The sequence below is a fragment of the Prunus mume genome, linkage group LG4 (assembly GCF_029339155.1).
Source record: "Prunus mume cultivar Tortuosa linkage group LG4, ASM2933915v1, whole genome shotgun sequence".
Classification (NCBI taxonomy): Eukaryota; Viridiplantae; Streptophyta; class Magnoliopsida; order Rosales; family Rosaceae; genus Prunus; species Prunus mume.
In genome coordinates, this window is record NC_142701.1 from 15,759,796 (window position 1) to 15,781,639 (window position 21,844).

The 21,844-nt window shown below is 38.4% G+C and overlaps 3 protein-coding genes and 1 pseudogene across 7 annotated transcripts; all 4 read right to left on the reverse strand.

The window, feature by feature from the left end:
• Positions 1-40: 40 nt before the first annotated feature.
• On the reverse strand, positions 41-3,726 carry GUN1 (s uncoupled 1). 3 transcript variants are annotated; one of them, XM_089051326.1, is made up of 5 exons: positions 1,409-3,726; positions 879-1,095; positions 573-757; positions 214-483; positions 41-89 (listed from the first exon to the last, which is right to left on the reverse strand). In XM_089051326.1, the coding sequence occupies exons 1-4, from the start codon at positions 3,346-3,348 to the stop codon at positions 219-221; spliced, it is 2,607 nt and encodes an 868-aa protein (XP_088907452.1). In that variant the 5' UTR covers positions 3,349-3,726; the 3' UTR covers positions 41-89; positions 214-218. The 3 variants fall into 3 exon arrangements, with proteins under 3 accessions (XP_088907452.1, XP_008227881.2, XP_088907453.1); XM_008229659.2 differs by lacking the exon at positions 41-89 and having other exon boundaries at positions 133-483; XM_089051327.1 differs by lacking the exon at positions 41-89 and having other exon boundaries at positions 133-483; positions 879-993; positions 1,409-3,703.
• A 926-nt stretch (positions 3,727-4,652) lies between these two features.
• On the reverse strand, positions 4,653-9,583 carry LOC103327352 (disease resistance protein RPV1-like; annotated as a pseudogene). Its single transcript, XR_016126438.1, has 5 exons — positions 8,774-9,583; positions 7,212-8,312; positions 6,723-7,133; positions 5,730-6,632; positions 4,653-5,614 (listed from the first exon to the last, which is right to left on the reverse strand). The product of XR_016126438.1 is annotated as a disease resistance protein RPV1-like (transcript).
• Positions 9,584-9,729: 146 nt separating this feature from the next.
• LOC103327474 (disease resistance protein RPV1-like) lies at positions 9,730-15,165 on the reverse strand. Of its 2 annotated transcripts, none has more exons than XM_089051331.1 (5): positions 14,599-15,165; positions 13,221-14,322; positions 12,697-13,131; positions 11,705-12,364; positions 9,730-11,592 (listed from the first exon to the last, which is right to left on the reverse strand). In XM_089051331.1, exons 1-5 carry the CDS (start codon positions 15,087-15,089, stop codon positions 10,975-10,977), a joined length of 3,306 nt encoding a protein of 1,101 aa, XP_088907457.1. In that variant the 5' UTR covers positions 15,090-15,165; the 3' UTR covers positions 9,730-10,974. The 2 variants fall into 2 exon arrangements, with proteins under 2 accessions (XP_088907457.1, XP_088907456.1); XM_089051330.1 differs by having other exon boundaries at positions 11,705-12,583.
• A 3,797-nt stretch (positions 15,166-18,962) lies between these two features.
• On the reverse strand, positions 18,963-21,251 carry LOC148918006 (disease resistance-like protein DSC1). The gene is made up of 2 exons (XM_089051334.1): positions 20,088-21,251; positions 18,963-19,979 (listed from the first exon to the last, which is right to left on the reverse strand). The coding sequence occupies exons 1-2, from the start codon at positions 20,775-20,777 to the stop codon at positions 19,362-19,364; spliced, it is 1,308 nt and encodes a 435-aa protein (XP_088907460.1). The 5' UTR covers positions 20,778-21,251; the 3' UTR covers positions 18,963-19,361.
• Positions 21,252-21,844: the final 593 nt, after the last annotated feature.

Genomic DNA, 21,844 nt, shown 5'->3' on the forward strand with positions numbered 1-21,844 from the left:
ACTGAGGGACTCTGGGAAACATTGTTGGGTAAGTATTCCATTGACGACCATAAAATTTCGAAGGCTACATCCCCTAATGCAAAAATAGACTGCAAAATTCCAAATTCAGATACAAAAAAGTGAGCATCAAGCTAGAAAAATATGATAATAACACATATATTACATTTATAAACATGTTTAGAAGGATACAAGAAATTGTCATATGTTACATACAACAACTACAAGGCGAGGGCTTGCAAATTGGAGGTTTGCTCCAAATCCGCACTATTTGGGCAAGTCCTGTCATCGTGAAGAACAAGCACCTCCAGTGTGCCGGATTCTCTTAACCAGGCAGCAGCCATGGATCCCGTTGATATAAACCTACCCAAGTTACACTTGGCAACGCGAAAGGGTGCACCCATGCTGGTAAGAAGCGCCTCAATAGCTCGTCTTAAGGTGCTGTCACCTACTACTTTGCTATGCTTGCCCCACCCTGTCAAAATGCTGCATGGAATCGACCATAACACTAAACTTTCTGACCAAAAATATTATGGAATAGTGATTTGTTTGATGAGAAGAAAAAAAATGCAAACCTTAACAGGTTCGGCAGTTGTTGGCCTTCAAACACTATAGAGCGTATATTGAGCAACCATGCATGAACCATTGCCCGGGCAGCCCCAGAAGACATTAAATGCAAATCCAAGCATGAATTCGACCACACACTCTCCCATACATTTCGGCGCTTCCCTTCAAGCACAACCAGTTGCGCCCCTTGTTTCTATTAAAAAAACAGAGAAATATTGAAACACTTCAAAAAAACATATCAACGTCATTTCGTATGGGCAAAAGGGAAAACCATGAAAGCCTGAAAAGGTGGCATCTCAATTGGCAAAACTTACCTGTCCGTAGTGCCATAGCATGTCGGTCAGAGCATTATAGAATGCAGATGCAGTTGAAGAGTCCATCTGCTTAACTTCATCAAACAGAGACTCAGCTTTAACCCATACATTATCCCTGTAGCCCATGAGAAGTCCGTGGGCAACACCGTAAACTTTGTTATCAAACAACCGGAGTTCCTCCAATAACATTGAAGCATCTTCAAAAGAATTACAACGGCTACATTTATAGGCCATTGAAACAGAGATTAGCCATACATTCTGGGAGACTATTGGACTACATATACAAAGAGATTAGGGGAAGGCAAAACAGAGATAAAAGCATTGACATTGTACTCAACATTAGATTTCCTAACCAACCATCTAATCATGGGCATTGTAGCCTAAAACTCTCAACGACATTCCAATACACGGAGGCCACACGTAAATCTCAATATCTAGTAATGCACAGCTCAATTTGATTTTAACGAATCTTTAAGCAACACAGTCCTCAATAATGTAATAAGACATACATGAAAGATAAAAAGATATACCTGCAAGCATTTAAAATGGCAGAAAATGTGACAACGTTTGGTTTGATGTCTAGCTCATGCATCTTCTGAAAGATGCCCAGAATGCACAAGATTTCTTGTCTAACCTTCCTATCTGTTTTTGCATAACCTGCTTTCTCAGCAGCAAGTTGCCCAAACATCTTCATAAATCTGTTATCCCCCCTATCTCCCACCTGAATCCCAATGGCATCCCCTTCAGAAACTGAAGATGAAGATTCTGTCTGTAGCACAATGCTGCCACCAGCAGCATCAGCTGCACATTCTGTTGTTGCTGACCGACCAAAAGCATCAATTATTGAATTATAAGTGACAACATTAGGTCGAATCCCTTCCTTGGTCATCTCATCAAGCAACAGAACAGCAGATTCGACCAGTCCATTTTTGCACAAAGCATTGACAAGTTCACTATAAAGCACAACATCAGCCTTCAGCCCTGCCTGCTTAAACTCTCTAAAAACCTTCATTGCCTCCATATACAAACCACCTTTTGAATACACATCAATCAATGTTGAATAAGTTAATATGTTAGGTGATACACGTTCTTCTTTCATCTGATTGTACATTCTTTTAGCGTCATCATACTTCCCTTGCTTCCCATACCCACCAAGAAGTGCATTATAAGATACAACATCCTTAGCAATCCCAACACTTTCCATTTCCTTGCAAACCTTCAAAGCATCTTCGAACCTACCAAGCTTCCCATAAAGTGAAAGCAATGTATTATACAGAACTCTATCCAGACCAATGGCCAAAAATTTCATTTCATTAAATAAACTTAGTGCATCTTCTAATCTACCAGCCTTAGCATACCCATCAATAATAGTACTATAAGTGACCACATTGGGCAAAATATTTTTGGAAGGCATCTCGGACATAATCTGATATGCCAAATCCATCTGCCCACCTTTACAAATCGCATCTATAAGGGTATTATACGTATAAATATCCTGATCAATTCCTCTATCCACCATTTCACTAAACAAGTTTCGAGCCATCTCCCACAGCCCGCCTCGACTACAAACCGCTAGGAGCGAATTATAAGTGATTCGATCCGGTTGCTCCCCATTTCTCAGCATCTCATTGAAAATCTCCACTACCCTCTTAAACTCCACTCCCCCTTTTCCATACGCATCAATCACTGCATTGTAAGTAACCAAATTTGGCTTCAAGCCCGAATCTTTCATCGACTCAAACACTCTGATAGCCTCCTCACAATACCCATTTCGCCCATAAGCGGTAATCAACGCTGAATACGTATAAACAGTCTTTCCATACCCCTCATTAACAGCCGTTTGAAACACATTCTTAGCAAGCTCAACCTTTCCTAACCTACCAAGAGTACTAATCATAGAACTAGCCAATTTCCCCTGCTCAGTTCTCCTTTTCTCACGCCTCACTGCAAACTCAAAGCACCGAATCCCTTTCCAATACTCACCTCTATTCCCAAGCTCTCGAAATAAAAAAATGTAATCATCAGAGCCGCAAAGCTTGGAGTGAAAACTAAGCAAAATATCATCAAGAGCAAGATCGTCGTTACCGAATTGGACGGCTTGGTGCAGGGCCTCCTCGGCGAGAGGAGAGCGGTAGGATCCCATGGTAGTTTTGGGGCGGCCCAAGTGCATTTTGGAGACGAATCGGGTGGAGCGGCGGCCCGAAAAAGCGGTGACAAGATCGGATTTTGGATGAGGGAGAGGGCAGAGAGAGGAAAAGGAGGAAGTGGGTGTGGCAGTGGGTGTTTTTGCGGCAGTGCGTGGTGCTTGGGATGGTAAAGGCAAAGGCTTTGGGAGAGAAACTTGTTGCTTCGTCCATTGATTGCTTTGGCGGCTCTGGCGCTGAGATTTTAGGTGCTGGTTTTGTGGGTATCGGTGGGTTTGATACGGCTTTGTCGCTGTGATTGAACAGTGTGGAGGCGTTGAAGCCATTGTAGATATGTAGCTAGAGAGAGAGAGAGAGAGAGAGTGAGAGTAGGTAGATAAATAGATATGTATATATATATATATATAGAGAGAGAGAGAGAGAGAGACAGAGAGACAGAGAGAGAAGGAAGATGAAGGAGTTGTGGGGATTAATGGAGGTTTTGGTAGGGTTTGGTTTGAGAGAGAGGAGCTGAGGAAGCCATTTGGATATGGCGGAGATTACAGAGAGAGAAAGCGGCTTTTAAAGATTTAAGTATGTGCACTGCTGCAGAGTGTAGTCAGCTGTCTTTCTCTCCTTCAAATCAAAAAGGTTTTATTTCCTCTTTTTCTTAAACAAAATAGGAAGAAAAAAAATATTTATTTATTTTATTCTTGAATACCCGTGCCGTGTGGACAAACAAATTAGGAAATTAGGATTCCCAGCTTTCACCTTGTTTTTTTTTTCGTTTGTCCATTTTAATTGGCTTATTATATACGCGTTTCACTTGTCTTTCATTTATCTCGATTTTACACGCTGCAACGTCTTCAGCATTTTGCGCGTGAAAAACGTTCACGTTACCCTTTCCGTCAGTTTTTGAAGTTCACATTCTAACGCATCATGTTCATCTCCCAAAATTCGAACAACACGCTCCTCCCATTTGTTAATCGCTTCATCGCACCGCTTTTGGTGCCATCGCCTCCTCAGCCACCCCTGCGGCGACATGGATATCAAAAGAACCAAAGACGTTGTCTCTACCACCCTCACATCTCACCTGGCTGCCAACCGTCGTGCTGGATCACGAAAAAGCAAGAAATTGGCGGTTTTACCCAAAATCTCCATTGCTCGTTCGGGTGATTAGAAGCACCATTTTCTTCGATCCAGTATGATTTTCAACCTCTCGAGTTGTTCTTGCTGCTAGTTGTGTTGGTTAGGAGAAATTTCGAGTTTTGAGGGTAAATAAGCGATGAACAGTAAATAAAGGAGGCTACTGTTCGAATTTTTGGGGAGATGAGCGATAAGAATATTCAGAATTGAACTTCAAAAATGAAGGTAACGGAGAAGTTTTGCACGTTTACTTTGAGACGTTTTCACCACAGTGTAATCGAATAAGTTGAAAGACAGTGCATGTACACAAATTGCTTTTTAATTTAAACGCTTTGACTTTATAAATATCAAAATTTCCATTTATAACTAAATATTTTAGTGTGTATTTTCGCTCACCGCGTGGGCCTCCTGTAGCCTCACTTCTCTTTGAAATTAAATTTGTGCCACACTTGTAATGCCAAACTTGCCCTTAGTGAGTATTCTGATGAAACATAAAACATGAGTATTCTGATGCCAAACTTGCACTAGCAAAGTCCACTCCTCCAACATCCATTTTCTTATCCCTTGACCAATAGCATACAATTGAAGGCTTCTGAAACTCAGGAATGCATGATAGCTGCCACACTTTTAAAATTATCTCCGCAATGAGTGGAAGAAAAAGAGCTTATACATTGCAGTTTGTATTATATGAAAGGGGAGAAGAAAACAAAGATAAAAACAATGAGAAATAATGGGTGCTTCCTGTTGGAATGTCATATATAAAAGGTGTGGAGCAGTCTAAGATTCTTCCGAATAGATGGAATGATTGTCCTGAGGATGAACTTCTTGATCAAATAAGTAATGAAAGGTATCCGTCTCGGGCTTGTAATGTTCAAGATAAGATGGGTTCGTCTGCCTCCTAGAGAATTGATGTTGATGAATACGAGCCCGATGGTTACATAGAAAGTATTTGCCTGTCCAGAATTGATACTTAGACGCTGATGCTGATACATTTCCAGCAGCAGCAATCTGGCTCGAAGGAGGTGTTTCCTGTTGGATTATTATATCTTCACCATTTGATGGGTCCTTCTCGTACACAAGCTGGATACAGAACTCCTTTGCCCAGAAACTAAATTCCTCATTTATTGAAACATGTACTTGTTCTCCTTCCTCCAATTCATCATTTTCAAACCGCCAGTGGCTTAGCCATAGCATGTCTTGGTTCTTTTTTGGGAGACCTGCTGCAACTGGGCAATAGGTCCACTTAAGACCTTTGGTCTCATTACTGACTTTAAGAAAGTTTCTACTACTAAACCAAAATGGGCAGCGTGAATACATAACACATATATTTAAGCCTCGGATCTTGAGATTAAAATGTGAAGGTAGAATGATAGACAAAACAGATTTACCCACGCTCCTGTAGGTGAACCGATCTGGAATCTTGTTTCCATGAACGAAAATACTAAATATGCCACATTCATACAGTCCCTGTTTCATGTAAATCATATATTCCAATGACAAGTTAATTATGAAAACATAAAGAGAGAGAGAGTATATATGTATAGACTATACACAGAGAGACAAAGACAGACAGAGAGAGAACCTGGAGGGGCCCGTTCCTTGTTGTACATGTCAGGTAGTTGGTCATTTCAACCTCAGTACTTACACCTGTGGATTCCAAATTAAACAGGCCCATATCCCTGATCATTTCTATGTCAACCCTTTTCAACGGTTTTATATCGAACAAGCTTTGAACTTCAACTAATTTCTTGCATTTCCAAAAACTTGAATCCAATGATTCAAACATGTTTGGTAGATTCATTATTCTTTCCAGTGATGTACAATAACTTGCATGCAATTTTTTTAGACTCCGTGGGAGCTTTGGAAGAGTGCGTAGCTTTGCGCAACCTTGTATCTCAAGAGTCTGGAGCATAATAAGACCGTTCATGTTTTCTGGTAGCCTCAGAATTGGGTTTCTACTTAGATTCAAATGCTTCAACAAGGACAAGATACTAAGATCACCAGGAATCTCTGACAGATTGCAGTCAGCCAGACTTAAAGTTCCTAGGCAATGTGGCCAGATTTCCATAGACAATCTGGCTGATTCAAGCTTATTTCTTGCTGATACCCATGACCTCCACGACCATATTGATTGCCATATTTTTTCTGATAACATATTTAATTTCTTCCTAACTCTAGTTGTAGAGTGTAAGTGATTAGCAGCAGTCGTACTGGTATGAAGCACAAGCTTTGAGCACCCAGAAAGATCAAGTTCCTGAAGAGATCTCAACATGCTAATTCTTGTTGGAAGCTTCATGAGACTACTGCAGTCTTTTAGATTCAAGAAGATGAGTTTCTCTAGGTTTCCAAGGGATTCATCAATCACAACCAAATTTATGCAGTCTTTAAGAATCAATTTCTCAAGGTTAGGGACTCCTGAGAAGTCGGGGGTTGCCACAAGGCTATGTGAATGACTGAGATTAAGAATTTTCAGTCCTAGAAGAAACTGTTTGAAAAAGATGGCAATTAGTTTGGTTGAGTATATATATAATGATACCTAAACTTGTGGAGAGAGAGAGAGAGATTAGTATCATACCCTGGTTCCCTTCCAAACATGTTGTAGGCTGCTATTTCGCAGGTCAAGACCAACTAGATTTTCCAAATAAAATTTTTCTGGTATTGATTTTAAAGGGAATCCTCGCCAGCACAACCATAATAATTTTTTTGGAAAATCTTCATAATCTCCACTGACTTTTACATTATCGAGCAGGAGCAGTTCAAGATTGTGCATTCTTCTAAATGCCTCTGCCTTGAAGTCTACCTCATTTGATGCAGCAGCTGAATTTGTTGAGGAAGAGTTAATTGATATCCAAGAGAAGTAACCAAGTCGACGTCGTCTTGAACAATTTCCATCAAAGTCTTCAACATGGCACCTCTTTTGGTTACTTGTACTAAATATTGCCTTGCTAGGAAGGTTGAGCATGAGGCCCTTAATAGTTTCTGTTCCCTGCTACGAAATCAGAACATCTGGTAAGTAACAAGTTCACAAGCATTGCACAAATATAAAAGAGAGCAAGTTTCTTACAGTTAATTTTCTCAAAACGTCAGAGGCATCTTTATGCCACACTCTACTACGCTTTCCAGGGTCCTCGGGTGATTCTTCACGAATAATTGCCCTTCCCATGTCTCTAAGTAATTGATGCATGATCAACCTGTTGTCTACATCAATTTCCACTAGACATCTATCAACTAGATTTTGAATTCCAATCCCTGTGTAAAAATTTAAATTGTCTAGTACTGTAATTGTATAACCCATCTTCTTTTCTATGAAGAAACAGACAATATGAAGGAATAAATTCCTGTCATGATCATCTTTTAGAGAATCAAAGCTTATTCTAAGAATCTTTTGAATCTTGTCATCAGGAATCACATGTGCAACTTCTGTAATGCACTTTGCCATAGATCTACACTTTTTCTAAATAGAGAAGATCCCAAAACTTGGAGAGCTAGTGGAAGGCCTTCACAGTGTTGTACTACAGATCTTGAAAGGTTCATGTAACCTTTGATAGGATGCGCTTGTTTGAAGGCATGCCAACTGAAAAGCTCCAGTGATTCACCCTCACCTAATCCTTTAACCTTAAACATTGCATGAACTGCATGATCATTTAACAGATTTTCATGTCTAGTTGTTACGATAATTTTACTTCCTGGATGAAACCATTCTCGCATTCCAAGAATTGCATTGAATTGCTCAGAGTGGTTCACATCATCAAGGACTATAAGAACCCTTTTGCAACGCACAAGAAGTTTGATCTTGCTCATTCCTTCATCTATGCTGTATATTTTCTTCGTTTTCCCTTTTTGGATATCCGAAAGAAGTTTTCTTTGCAAGCAAACCAAACCATTAGGTTGTTCTGAAGCTGCTCTAACATCTGGAAGAAAGCTGCTACCTTGAAATTTATCAAAGTTCTGGTTATAAGCAGCTTTGGCGATGGTGGTTTTGCCAACTCCACCCATCCCATAGATAACAGCTACACCAACATCATTTGATCTATCCTTCAACCACATGTTTATGCCTCGCACACGATTATCTATTCCAACCAGATGGGGAGCAATGTTCGGTGTTGTGTGATTCAGTTTATTTTCAATCTCTTCAACAATATTTTGGATAAACTGCGACTCGTACCTATAAATGGTTGATATCACAGTATACATTAAGTGTTTGAGTGTTTGTGTGTGGGTTTATAGTTAGAAGAATGCAATGGATGATATATCATCAATTGAAATGAAAGTTAGCCCCCATGCTATTGTCAATTGAGCATAGGATAGTTAGCAATTGAATATTCTAATTCAAACTGCTATTTAGTTACATGAAAGAAAATACAAGCAAAATCCAACCTTAATTCCATATATAAAGCTTCACTAATATTACACTAAATCAACAGGCACACTTGCAATTTGTTTTCATATTGTAGCTGTTTTGAGCTACGATTCCTGTTATTATTCATTTAAATTCTAATGAAGTGTGCTTAATTGTTGACGAATATATAAATACCGTCCAAAAACTACGTCGAGGAATTAGAGAAGTGCAAATACTTTAGAATAAATATCAACCATGGAGTAAGAAGTTTTTGGGAATGAAATTACCGATCTCCTAAGACCATCCCTCCCAGATCTGCTACATCTCTAAGAGCTCTTCTCCACTCCTCCACCTTGTGAATGTCCTCCTTGAAGTGCTCTTCATGTCCAGAAAATGCATTTGCAAAACTACCAGTCAGCTTCCTAACATGGGATGGATCCACATCATAGAAAACTGGCATCACCATGCGTCCATCATCAGCTTTTCTACGTTCCATGATCTTCACAAGTTCATCCAAGCACCATGTTGAGGAAGCGTAGTTCTTTGAGAAGACAATTATCGATACTTGTGATTCTTGTATTGCTCTCTGTATCTCAGCTGCAATATTTGCTCCTCTCTTGATCTCATCATCGTCTCTAAAGGTGTGGAATCCAGCCTGCTCCAAAGCCCTGTAGAGGTGATCCGTAAACCCCTTGCGTGTATCTTCGCCTCTGTAACTCAAGAACACATCATAAGTGCACCGGTAAAAGGTGGAAGAAGCATCCAGCTGGGCTATTATAGCAGCCATTTGGAAGCACTCGATCTTTGTCTAGTACCCAGTATTATATGCAAATGGAGAACAAAATAACGATAAGAAAAGTGGGTGGTAGATGATCAAAGTGAAAAGCCCCAGCAGCCACGATTTATACATAAGATCCAACTCCAAAGGAAGCTTCTTCTGTGCTTTTTGTCTTTGAGGTCAAGTCAACGAGGAAGCTGCTTCTATATATAAGACAAACAATTTTTTTCATGCACAAATGTAAACAATTTTTTTCTTCTGTGTATTGACTGATGAATAAGAGGCCAATTCCACCTAAATATTTATGATATAGACTGAAAGCTAATTAATTGAAATTTTTTAAGTATTTGATGATTAGTTTGTGGTCTTGAAATTGTGTGAATGCCTTCTGCATTGTAATTATTTAGGAAAAGAATGGAAATGGGAACTTTAATTTTGAGTCTTTTGAGTGTTAGTCTTCAGTTTAAAACCCAAAACAAAATGTCATATGCAAATGTAAAGCATGATTACAGATAAGAAAAGTAGGGTTGGATCGATGCAAATACTAAGGAAAGTCAAGAGGAGAGTCATTGACTTATCTCCATGAGGACTTGGATTCCAAGCTAATGATGACCAAAGAGCAGAGCTACGTTTTCACCATACAAAAGCGGGCCAGGGTAAGTATGCTCGCTAACTGTTCGATGAAATTCCCGACTCAGACACTGTGGAAGAAAATGGACCATCCCAAATCGAATGTTGTTCAATATTCTCCACCTCTCTCACTCTCTCTGCTCCAAGAATTTGAATGGGTGCAAAACTGAAAAGGCTGAATGGCTGAGTGCTTGCTCGAAAGCGGAAATGTCTTGATAGCTGACGAAGAAGAGGAGATGAAAGATGCTAACAGAGAAGCTGAAGAAGAAGAAGAAGAAGAATTTGATCAGAACAACAAAGCAACTACAATTCCATTCAACCTCAAGGAGTCTGCACCTTGAATCCCATGCTAAACACAATCGGCTGTAAATCCCCACAGCTCAGAACCCCAAGTTGGCTCGGATTCCATCCCACTCACTCTCAGGCGAAATATGGTTATGTAGAGGTGTTTTCAATCCTATTTCGTCTAGAAAATATTTTTCAACTTTTACATTAAGACCCATGGCTGATGAATCCTGGATCCACCACTGTTCCTATGTCTTGAAATAATTGGTGCATGGTTCACTTGTAATGCACTTTTCCATACATCTGCAGCTTTTCCAACTCAAACTTTGATGCGTATCCTATATGTCTATGTATGAGACGACTCCTATATGGATAGGGCTGTAAATTGAATTGAAAATCCGATTCTGACCGATTCTGGTCCGAAAATTTCAAAAAAAAATCGACTCCAATACATTCGATATCCAAAAGACTGTATATTAATATTCATATAGACATGTATACCAAACATAGGAGTATATATTACTTTAAGACTGTATTTTTGGCTAACAACCATTGATGCAGCACCACAAAGCACCATTCCAAATGAAGCCTCAAGATTGAATCGTACATGCCAGCATGCTCCTCATATTCTCCTCCCAAACGGCTACCTTAGCTGGTCCTTATCTATTAGTCCCTTCTATTCCATTCTAGAATATTTGTAAAGCTGTCTATAAAAGCATTCATTTATTCACTATGATTAAATATATAATACAAAAACTTCTTTATTGTCTTCTCTGCCTCATCTTTTAGGGTCTGTTACAAACCCGTCCGCCCAAAATGATTACAAATAAAGCATTCACCCACCTCCTTTTTATAATTTCTATGAAACCTTGATGCTGATGCTGACACATCTCCAGCAACGAGATGATTCTGGCTCGAAGGTGTAGTTGTTTCATGCTGGAACATTGTGGTTATATCTTCAGTTACAGTACCCTCATTATTATTCTGCTCGTACACAAGCTGGATTCCAAGTTCCTTTATCAAGATTTCATCCCCCCACTCCCACTCATCTACTCTAACCGAAACACGTATTTCATCCCCACCCTCCAATTCATCGTTTGCGAATCGCCAATGACTAAGCCATAACATATGTTCCTTCTCTTTTGGATACCCTATTGTGACTGGCATATAGGTCCACTTAAGACCCTTGGTCTCATTACTGATGCTAAGAATGGGAAAGCACGCGTAAAATCCAAGTGGAGTAATATCATGTGAATACACAACACATGCATTTAGGCCTCGGATCTTCAAATTAAGATGTGGAGGTATAGTTATAGACAGCTCTGAGTTACCCATGCTCGACTTGTAGCAGAACCAATCTGGAACCTCGCTCCCAGGAAGGAATATGCTAAATATACCACATTCATCCAGTCCCTGTTTCATGCATGCATGCATGGAGAGATTTATATATGTTCAAATATTACAGGCCACAGAAAGTAATCATCATAAAAAACTATACAATACATGAGAAAGAGAGAGAGAGAACCTGGAGAGGACCCTTCCTTGCTGTATGTGTCAAGTAGTTGAACATTTCAACTTCAGTGCTTCCTATGGATTCCAAATTGAACAGACCGATATCTTTGATCATTTCTATGTCGACGCTTCTCAACGGTCTTGTTTTGAACACGTTTTGAATTTCAACTAAATTCTCGCATATCAAAAAACTAGTTCTCATTTCTGATAACACGTTGGGTAATTTTAGTATTACTCTTTTCAATGAAGTACAACTAGGTGCAATCAAAATCTTTACACTTGGTGGGAGCTCGGGAATCATTTCGAGGTTTGGGCACCTAAACAACCTAAGTCTCTGGAGCTTACTAAGACCATTCATGTTTACTGGTAGGCTCAAAAATGGGTTTCCATCTAGATTCAAATCCTCCAATGAGGATAGGCTACTAGGAAGATCATTGGGAATTTCTGACAGATTGGAGTGTGACATATCTAAGCTTTTAAAACATTGTGGCAAACTTGCACTGGTAAGTTGGAGATATTTTCTTGGCAATACCCATGATCGGATTGATTGCCACGGTTTAACTGCAGATAACAGACTGAGTTTCTTCATGTCACTAGGTGTAGAGTCTGACTGATTTTCAACGATCTTACTGACAGGCAGCACAAGATTTGAGCAACCAGAGAGAATAAGTACCTGGAGAGATGGCAGTATTGGAAGCTTCATGAGATTTTTGCAGTCTTTTAGATTCAAGAAAACAAGTTTCTCCAAATCTCCAATGGATTCATCCACCTCTTTCAAATTTATGCAATCTTCAAGAATTAATCTCTCGAGGTTAGGGAATCCTGACACGTCAGGGGTTGTCACAAGGCCATGTGAATGACTGAGATTTAAGATTTTCAGTCTTGGAAGAAACTGTTTTAAAAAAGAAGTAATTAGTTTCTATAAATATATAATCATCTTTAAATTTGTCTCTGTGTGTGTGTGTGAGAGAGAGAGAGAGAGCTAGAGAGAGATTAGTAGCATACCTTAGTTCCCTTCCAAACATGTTGGAGGCTGCTGTTCCGCAAGTCAAGAGCAATTAGATTTTCCAAGTAAAAATTGGTTGGTATTGACTTTAAAGCGAATCCTCGCCAAGACAACCGTATTAAACTTTTTGGGAAATCTTCATAGCCTCCACTGACTTTTACATTATCAAGTAGCAGGAGTTCAAGATTGTGCATCCTTCTAAATGCCTCTGTTTTGAAACCTATCTCATTTGATACAGGAAATGAGTTTGTTGATGAAAAACTAATTGACTGCCAGGAGAAGAAACCAAGCCGACGTCGGCTGCTTGAACAGTTTCCATCACAATCCTCAACATGGAATCTTTTTCTGTTACTTCCACTGGATATTATCTTAGAAGACTCATCTTTTATTAACAAAGGAATGTTGAGCATGAGGCCCTTAATAGTTTCTGTACCCTGGTAACAAATAAGAACATTGGGTAAGTAACTTGTGACATGCACAACACAATTACAAATACGTAGACATAAAAGAAAATATTTCTTACAGTTAATTTTCTCAAAACATTAGAGGCATCTTTATTCCACACTCTAGTACGTTTTCCAGGATCCTCAGGCGATTCTTCACGAATAATTCCCCTTCCCATGTCTTGAAGTAATTGGTGCATGGTTAACTTGTTTCCATGAATTATCAGCAGACATCTGTCAACCAGATTTTGAATTCCAATGTTTGTGGCAAACCCACATTCATCAAGGACTGTAGTTGAAAAATCCTTGTGTCTTCCTATGAAGAAACAGGCTATATGGAGGAACAGACGTTTGTCATGATCTTGCAGAGAATCAAAGCTTATTCTGAGAATTTTTTGAATTTTTCCTTCAGTTACCACATCCAAGTTCTGTAATGCATTTTTCCATACATCTGCAGCTTTTCCAAAGAGAGAAGATCCTAGAACTTTAAGAGCTAATGGAACCCCTCCACAGTGTTGCACTACAGGTCTTGAAAGATCCATGTAACCTTCGCCAGGATGGGGTTGTCTAAAGGCATGCCAACTGAAAAGCTCAAGAGATTCATTCTCAAGCAACCCTTCCACCTTAAACATTGCACAATTCTCATGAGCCTTTAACAAATGTTCATGTCTAGTTGTTATGATTATTTTACTTCCTGGATGAAGCCATTCTCGCATTCCAAGAATTGCATTGAATTGGTCCAATTTGTCCACATCATCAAGAGCAATAAGAACTCTTTTGCAACGTATCGCCCGTTCGATCTTTGTTATTCCTTCATCCAAGCTGTATAATTTCTTTGCTTTCCCCTTTTGGAGATCTGAAAGAAGGTTCCTTTGCAAGTGAACCAAACCATTGGGAAGTTCTGAAGTTGCTCTAATATCTGCAAGAAAGCTGCTACCTTGAAATTTATAGAAGTTCTGGTTATAAGCAGTCCTGGCAATGGTGGTCTTGCCAATTCCACCCATCCCATAGACTACAGCTACTCCAACATCACTTGATCCATCTTCTAACCACATGTTTAGGCCTTCCACACGATTATCTATTCCAACTACATAGGGATCGACCCTTAATCTCCTATTCCATGTGTGATCCAGTTTATTTCCAATAATTTCAACTATATCTTGGATAAAATGCCACTCGTACCTATAAATTATTGATATCAAAATACACAAGGCACAAAAAGTTATTTCTTTTCAACAAAAAAGAAACTTATTTCTTTATTATTTTTATGTTTATTTTATAGAAGAGAATTGATATGTATCATAGGTTGAAATGAATGATATTAAGCAAATGAACTTTCAAAACAGAAGTGCTGCCATCTAACAACTACATGAGATTAAAGAAAAAGCTTCACTATAATCTACTTTTAAAAGCATCCAAGATAGAGTGAAAACCACCATTTTGGGAATGAAAAATTACCGATCTTCTAAAACCATCCCTCCCAAATTTGCAATATCTCTGAGAGCTTTTCTCCACTTCTCCACCTTGTCCATCTCCTTGTTGAAGCGCTGTTGGTGTCTGGCAAATGCTTCTTCAAAAATTCCTGTCTGGTTCCTGACATGGGATGGATCCACGTCATAGAAAATCGGCATAACCATGTGCTCATTAGTTTCTCTACGGTCCATGATCGTCACTAGTTCATCCAGGCACCATCTCGAGGAAGCGTAGTCCTTGGAGAAGACAATGATGGATACTCGAGACTCTTGTATTGCTTTTTGAAGCTCTGCTAAAATATTTGCTCCTCTCTCGATTTCGTCATCATCTCTAAAAGTGTGGATCCCTGCCACCTCCAAAGCCCTGTAGAGGTGATCAGTAAATCCCTTGCGTGTATCTGTGCCCTTGAAGCTCAAGAATGCATCATAAGTGCACCGGTGAGAGGACGGATCCTGCTGCGTGCTGGTAGCAGCCATTTGTATGTTCCGCTTGTGTTTGTGTTTGAGAAATAAAATCTTGCTCTATAAAAGATAAGAAAAAGGGGAACGCATGACAGTCTCACAAAGTTAGCGACTAAAGTGATAGAGTAACAAAGTCAATGTCTATTGCGAGAAAAACTTTCCTGGCACGGTGGTGTCAGGTCAGCATTACAGCTCAGTATCCCTAGCCAATGAAATGTTGCCAGCTGTGAATTTTTTTAATTTCCTTTCCCACTTCCCTTACCGCTCTCCCTTGAGATTGCCCCACCAGCCGCTGAACATTTATGATCTCGATTTTCACACTGAGATGCGAGAGATGTATTGAGGACGAAGCTTCCTCCATATGTATTGAACACCGGTTCAGTACTAAATTCCAAATACACGGCACCACTAGCAATATCGATATTTTCCCATTAACACAATACTAGCAATATTAATATTATCCCTAACTTAACCATATACAAAGTTTAGTAGATGTGAGGTTTTATCACAAAAGGCTTTAGTGTTATTATGAGCAGAACTACTTATTATAAGTTGTAATTTATTTAGTCATGTTTTCGACATGGAACTTTATATTCTTCACAATTAATTACTAGAAAATTTAAGAACTAAAAGTTAAACTAAATTGCGAGGAAGAAGAAAAAAAGAGATCTTTAAATGAACAAATAAAACAATAAAATGTATATATAAGCATACATTTAGAGGTAGCTGAGCAAAGAAGCCTAAAATTACCACATATGAATCTGTCGAGGCTGTTGTTTGCCATGTATTCATATACATCCAAGAAGACGAATGAGATTCCGGTGATGAACGTTGCTTCACTTCGTTTACGAAATTCGCCTTTGCCCTGTCGGATTGGAGAATTGCTAGTTTTTTGACTGCAACTATTTTTCCATTGTTTAGAGTACCCTGTCCAATCATGTATGTAGTTGTAAATGAACATTAGGGATTATATATTGAGCAATAAAATGAAACATGCCCATGGATAATCAAAAGCCTGACAATGCAACTTTCCCTTTTTTTTCAAAACTTTATGCATGTCAGAAAGGAGTACACCATATTCAACCATACTGAACTGAACTGAACTAAATTATTTTAGAGCCCTTTAGCATATAATTTACCTTGTAGACATCCCCAAATCCTCCTCCTCCAAGTTTGTTTTCTTCACTGAAGTTTTTTGTTGCTGACTTCAAATCTTTATATTTGTAATTCATTGGTCGTTGCAACTCGGTTGCACCCAAAATATCACCTAAAAATGAGTAAATTTAAACAATTGAAGACATGAACATTTTCTTATTGGATTATCGTTTAAAAAAGAAAGAAAAAAGTGACTAACTTTGGCAGTACGTTTGGTTTCTATTGTTAGCGTTTTCTATGTGTCTATAGGTTGCCGTATCTTAATTTGTTGATCAATCTTCATCGACAATAATCATCGACGGCAACTTTAACTAAGCTATCGAAATTATTTCTTCAGTAATATTATTTACATTTTTTAAAGGATCATTAATTCATAACCTTAGGCTTCGTTTGTTGAGGAGAATTAGACTAGGCTAGGCTAGACTATACTAGCAAAATGGCTACATTTCATGTACAATTAAGGCATAATATAGATATTGTTGTTTTGGAGGATTATTTTTGTTAACGAATTTGAAGTCAATTATCAAATTTTGTAGCTACGTTTAGTGTTGATTCAATGAAGTTACGATTAAACTTGTTTTTGGTCACCATACCTGTTTACTTATTAGGCCAATCCCACTAATATCTAGCTCTAGTGGTGATATTGTGTATGTGTACATCAAAAATGTGGCTGGCAGCAACTTGGAAAGATGCTAGGCTGCCACGACAACAACCCTAGGAAGGATGCACTATGTTCCAAGTATATTTGACTTCTTCTAATTCTGTACTTTCTGAATTATGACACCGACTGCCAATTCTAGAAAGGGTTAGGCATTATTATGCGGAGCAGTTGGAAACTTTGGAAAATAATAAGGGCATGAATGTCATTTAGTTAAGCAATTATTAGAATGAGAAATAGTAAGACCTGATAGATATTATACAAATTTATAAATAAACCCAATCCTAAATATGTATTTATAAAAAAACTCAAACACTATTTAAACATAGAAATACACTCAAAATCAACCTTAAAATCAACAATTGTATATTTTTTGGGTGTGTTTATAAATGAATTTTGAGTGTGTGTAATGATGAATTTTGAGTGTTGGATTTTTTTATAATTTCAGCCCCTTTTGAATGTTTTAGTAAAACTCCCTAGATATTAATGCATTTGTGTATCTAGTTGTCATTTAGTTTAGCAAGTAGGTCCACTACTAAAACAGATAAAGATATAAAAGAAAGATGAAACATAACTAAAGCCAAGTGGAGTCAAAGTCAATGTTAATGACTTATCTCCATGAAAGTTTCAAGTCAAAGCTAATGAGGACCATTTGGGACCATTCTCTCAAATTAAATGTTGTGCATTCTCCACCTCTAGTTGATAATTATAGTTGCTCTCCGTCTCCGCCATGCTCAAATTTCAATTGGATTCAAACCTTGTGCTCTCTCTGCCTCCAAGAATCCGAAAGGGTGTAGAACTCAAAAAGCCGCATGGCTGAGCATTTGCTCGAAAGCAGAAAGGTCTTGGTCCTTATATTCCCAATTACTTTCACTTTCGCTCTCCTCCATAACCACAAAGTTAGAGAGCCAAATGGCTGTTCTTCAAGACCAGAAACAGAGCTCCTCTTGCCCACCAACATCCGAAGGTCCACTCTTTCTTTCTCTCTCTAAGATATGTTTACGGTTTTTCTCGCAAACTGAGTATTTGCAGAGTAATAGGGGAAGACCACCAAAGAACAAGGAAAAACTGTTTCATTTCCTCTCTCACTCAGTCACTGATGAGTAAAATAATTATGAGAAACGCTATGCTCTCTTCCTTTAATTGATTGATGATGGTATATAAAGTTTTTTAATTCAATTGAAATTGAAATTTGTTTGATTTATTATATGAGATTTGTGTTTTCATTAATGGTTTATTGATAGTATTTTAATTAATTGATTAAGGCTTGTGTTTTGATTAATTGATTAGGGTTTTGTGTTTTGATTAGTTTTTTTGTTGTTGGTTGATTAGGAATGAAAGTGCTATGGCTTTAATTTTTCAATCCTATGTCGTCTAAAAAATATTTTCCAACTTTTACACTAAGACCCATGCAATGATGAATCTGGATCCACCACTGTTCCTATGTCTTGAAGTAATTGGTGCATGGTTCACTTGTAATGCCCTTTTCCATACATCTGCAGCTTTTCCAACTCGAACTTTGATGCGTATCCTATATGTCTATGTATGAGACGACTCCTATATGGATAGGGCTGTAAATTGGAGTATATATTACTTTAAGACTGTATTTTTGGCTAACATGTTTGTTTGAATATTACAAAAATTCATGTGTGGTTATCATATCCAAACATACTATATAACAAAAATGCATGTATACTTATGTATTCTATATATGTGTATCTATTTTTTGTTATAATGTGTGTATATATAAAACACACATACTTGTATACATCAGAATTATACACATGTCTATATATACTAAAAGTTTGTTATATATACATATATGTGCATATGTATAAGAGTACAAATCACTTTAAGATTATGGATTTTTGACTATACTACATAACAAAAATGCATATGTGTGCTTGTTACCTATGAATCATGATAGCAGTACATGTGAGCTTCTCTAGAGCTAACACAGTTTTTTTTTAGAATGATCAAATACACGTATCACAATTTATTTTTTCATTAAATTGTCATTAGCTAATATCATGTGAAATACTTTCATTTGGTCTTATAGATGTATGTGTGTATCTTTTTTTTGTTACAGTGTATATGTATACATAAAACATAAAAGATTGGAATTGGAAGTTATATTGAATTCTGAACATTTTCGGATTGGTCAAAACCATACACAGCAGTCCATCACAAACCATTGATGCAGCACCACAAAGCACCATTCCAAAAGAAGCCTCAAGATTGAATCGTACATGCCAGCATGCACGAGCGAGCAAAGACCAAATATGACTCAACATATGCTCAGCATATTCTCCTCCCAAACGGCTACCTTAGCTGGTCCTTATCTATTAGTCCCTTCTATTCCATTCTAGAATATTTGTAAAGCTGTCTATAAAAGCATTCATTTATTCACTATGATTAAATATATAATACAAAAACTTCTTTATTGTCTTCTCTGCCTCATCTTTTAGGGTCTGTTACAAACCCATCCGCCCAAAATGATTACAAATAAAGCATTCACCCACCTCCTTTTTATAATTTCTATGAAACCTTGATGCTGATGCTGACACATCTCCAGCAACGAGATGATTCTGGCTCGAAGGTGTAGTTGTTTCATGCTGGAACATTGTGGTTATATCTTCAGTTACAGTACCCACATTATTATTCTGCTCGTACACAAGCTGGATTCCAAGTTCCTTTATCAAGATTTCATCCCCCCACTCCCACTCATCTACTCTAACCGAAACACGTATTTCATCCCCACCCTCCAATTCATCGTTTGCGAATCGCCAATGACTAAGCCATAACATATGTTCCTTCTCTTTTGGATACCCTATTGTGACTGGCACATAGGTCCACTTAAGACCCTTGGTCTCATTACTGATGCTAAGAATGGGAAAGCACGCGTAAAATCCAAGTGGAGTAATATCATGTGAATACACAACACATGCATTTAGGCCTCGGATCTTCAAATTAAGATGTGGAGGTATAGTTATAGACAGCTCAGAGTTACCCATGCTTGACTTGTAGCAGAACCAATCTGGAACCTCGCTCCCAGGAGGGAATATGCTAAATATACCACATTCATCCAGTCCCTGTTTCATGCATGCATGGAGAGATTTATGTATGTTCAAATATTACAGGCCACAGAAAATAATCATCATAAAAAACTATACAATACATGAGAAAGAGAGAGAGAGAACCTGGAGGGGACCCTTCCTTAATGTACGTGTCAAAAAGTTGTGCGTTTTAACTTCAGTGCTTCCTATGGATTCCAAATTGAACAGACCGATATCTTTGATCATTTCTATGTCGACGCTTCTCAACGGTCTTGTTTTGAACACGTTTTGAATTTCAACTAAATTCTCGCATATCAAAAAACTAGTTCTCATTTCTGATAACACGTTGGGTAATTTTAGTAGTACTCTTTTCAATGAAGTACAACTAGGTGCAATCAAAATCTTTACACTTGGTGGGAGCTCGGGAATCATTTCGAGGTTTGGGCACCTAAACAACGTAAGTCTCTGGAGCTTACCAAGACCATTCATGTTTACTGGTAGGCTCAAAAATGGGTTTCCATCTAGATTCAAATCCTCCAATGAGGATAGGCTACTAGGAAGATCATTGGGAATTTCTGACAGATTGCAGCGTGACATATCTAAGCTTTTTAAACATTGTGGCAAACTTGCACTGGTAAGTTGGAGATATTTTCTTGGCAATACCCATGATCGGATTGATTGCCACGGTTTAACTGCAGATAACAGACTGAGTTTCTTCATGTCACTAGGTGTAGAGTCTGACTGATTTTCAACGATCTTACTGACAGGCAGCACAAGATTTGAGCAACCAGAGAGAATAAGTACCTGGAGAGATGGCAGTATTGGAAGCTTCATGAGATTTTTGCAGTCTTTTAGATTCAAGAAAACAAGTTTCTCCAAATCTCCAATGGATTCATCCACCTCTTTCAAATTTATGCAATCTTCAAGAATTAATCTCTCGAGGTTAGGGAATCCTGACACGTCAGGGGTTGTCACAAGGCCATGTGAATGACTGAGATTTAAGATTTTCAGTCTTGGAAGAAACCGTTTTAAAAAAGAAGTAATTAGTTTCTACAAATATATAATCATCTTTAAATTTGTCTCTGTGTGTGTGAGAGAGAGAGAGCTAGAGAGCGATTAGTAGCATACTGATGTAGAACAAATGGGGGATTATATCGCGGTTGAGCTAGAAAAAGGACGTGGCGGGAATTTGCAGATTTGTCGTCCGAGCTCCGATTAGGACGCAAAATACCATTTCGGAAAGGGAACGACGCCACAAGTCAAACTCACCGCTTTGCTATGATGTATGATGGATTTTGGCATCTTAAGGTCGTTTGACATTCCAAAACCGCATTCAAAGTTTCATAGTTAATTTCCGGAATAAATTCTACTTTTCAGTTTTAATGTAATAACTCCCCTAGCAGCTCAAGGGTTGAGAGATGTGTATTTAGACAGGTTTGGTGAACGTTTTTTAGTAACTCAGATTTGAATGAAAATTATCCCAAGGGAATTACTCTCAATTTCTAGTGGAATCCAGATTTCTTGTTACTCAAGGTTTTCGTTTGAAACCTTTGTTGCTTGTACTGCGTCAAGTGGTATCAGAGCGGGTCTCTCCCGTCTCGGTATTCTTGTCTTATCATGGGTGATCGAGAAGCTGATGTCCCAGCCCCAATTACTCGAGCGGATTTGGACGCTCAAAACCAACGGATCGACAACCTAACCAACCAATTTGGGGAGATGCGAGAATTGTTGTTGCGAGCTATTGGTGGCAACAATGGAAGGGGTGGCGGAGATGATAATCGAAGAGAAGGTAGAGATGGCGAGAGAAGATATAATAGGAGGCAACTTATTCCGGATAGTGAGTCAGAGTTAGAAGAAGAACTTGAGGAACCACCACCACCACCACCACCGGCTAACAATCA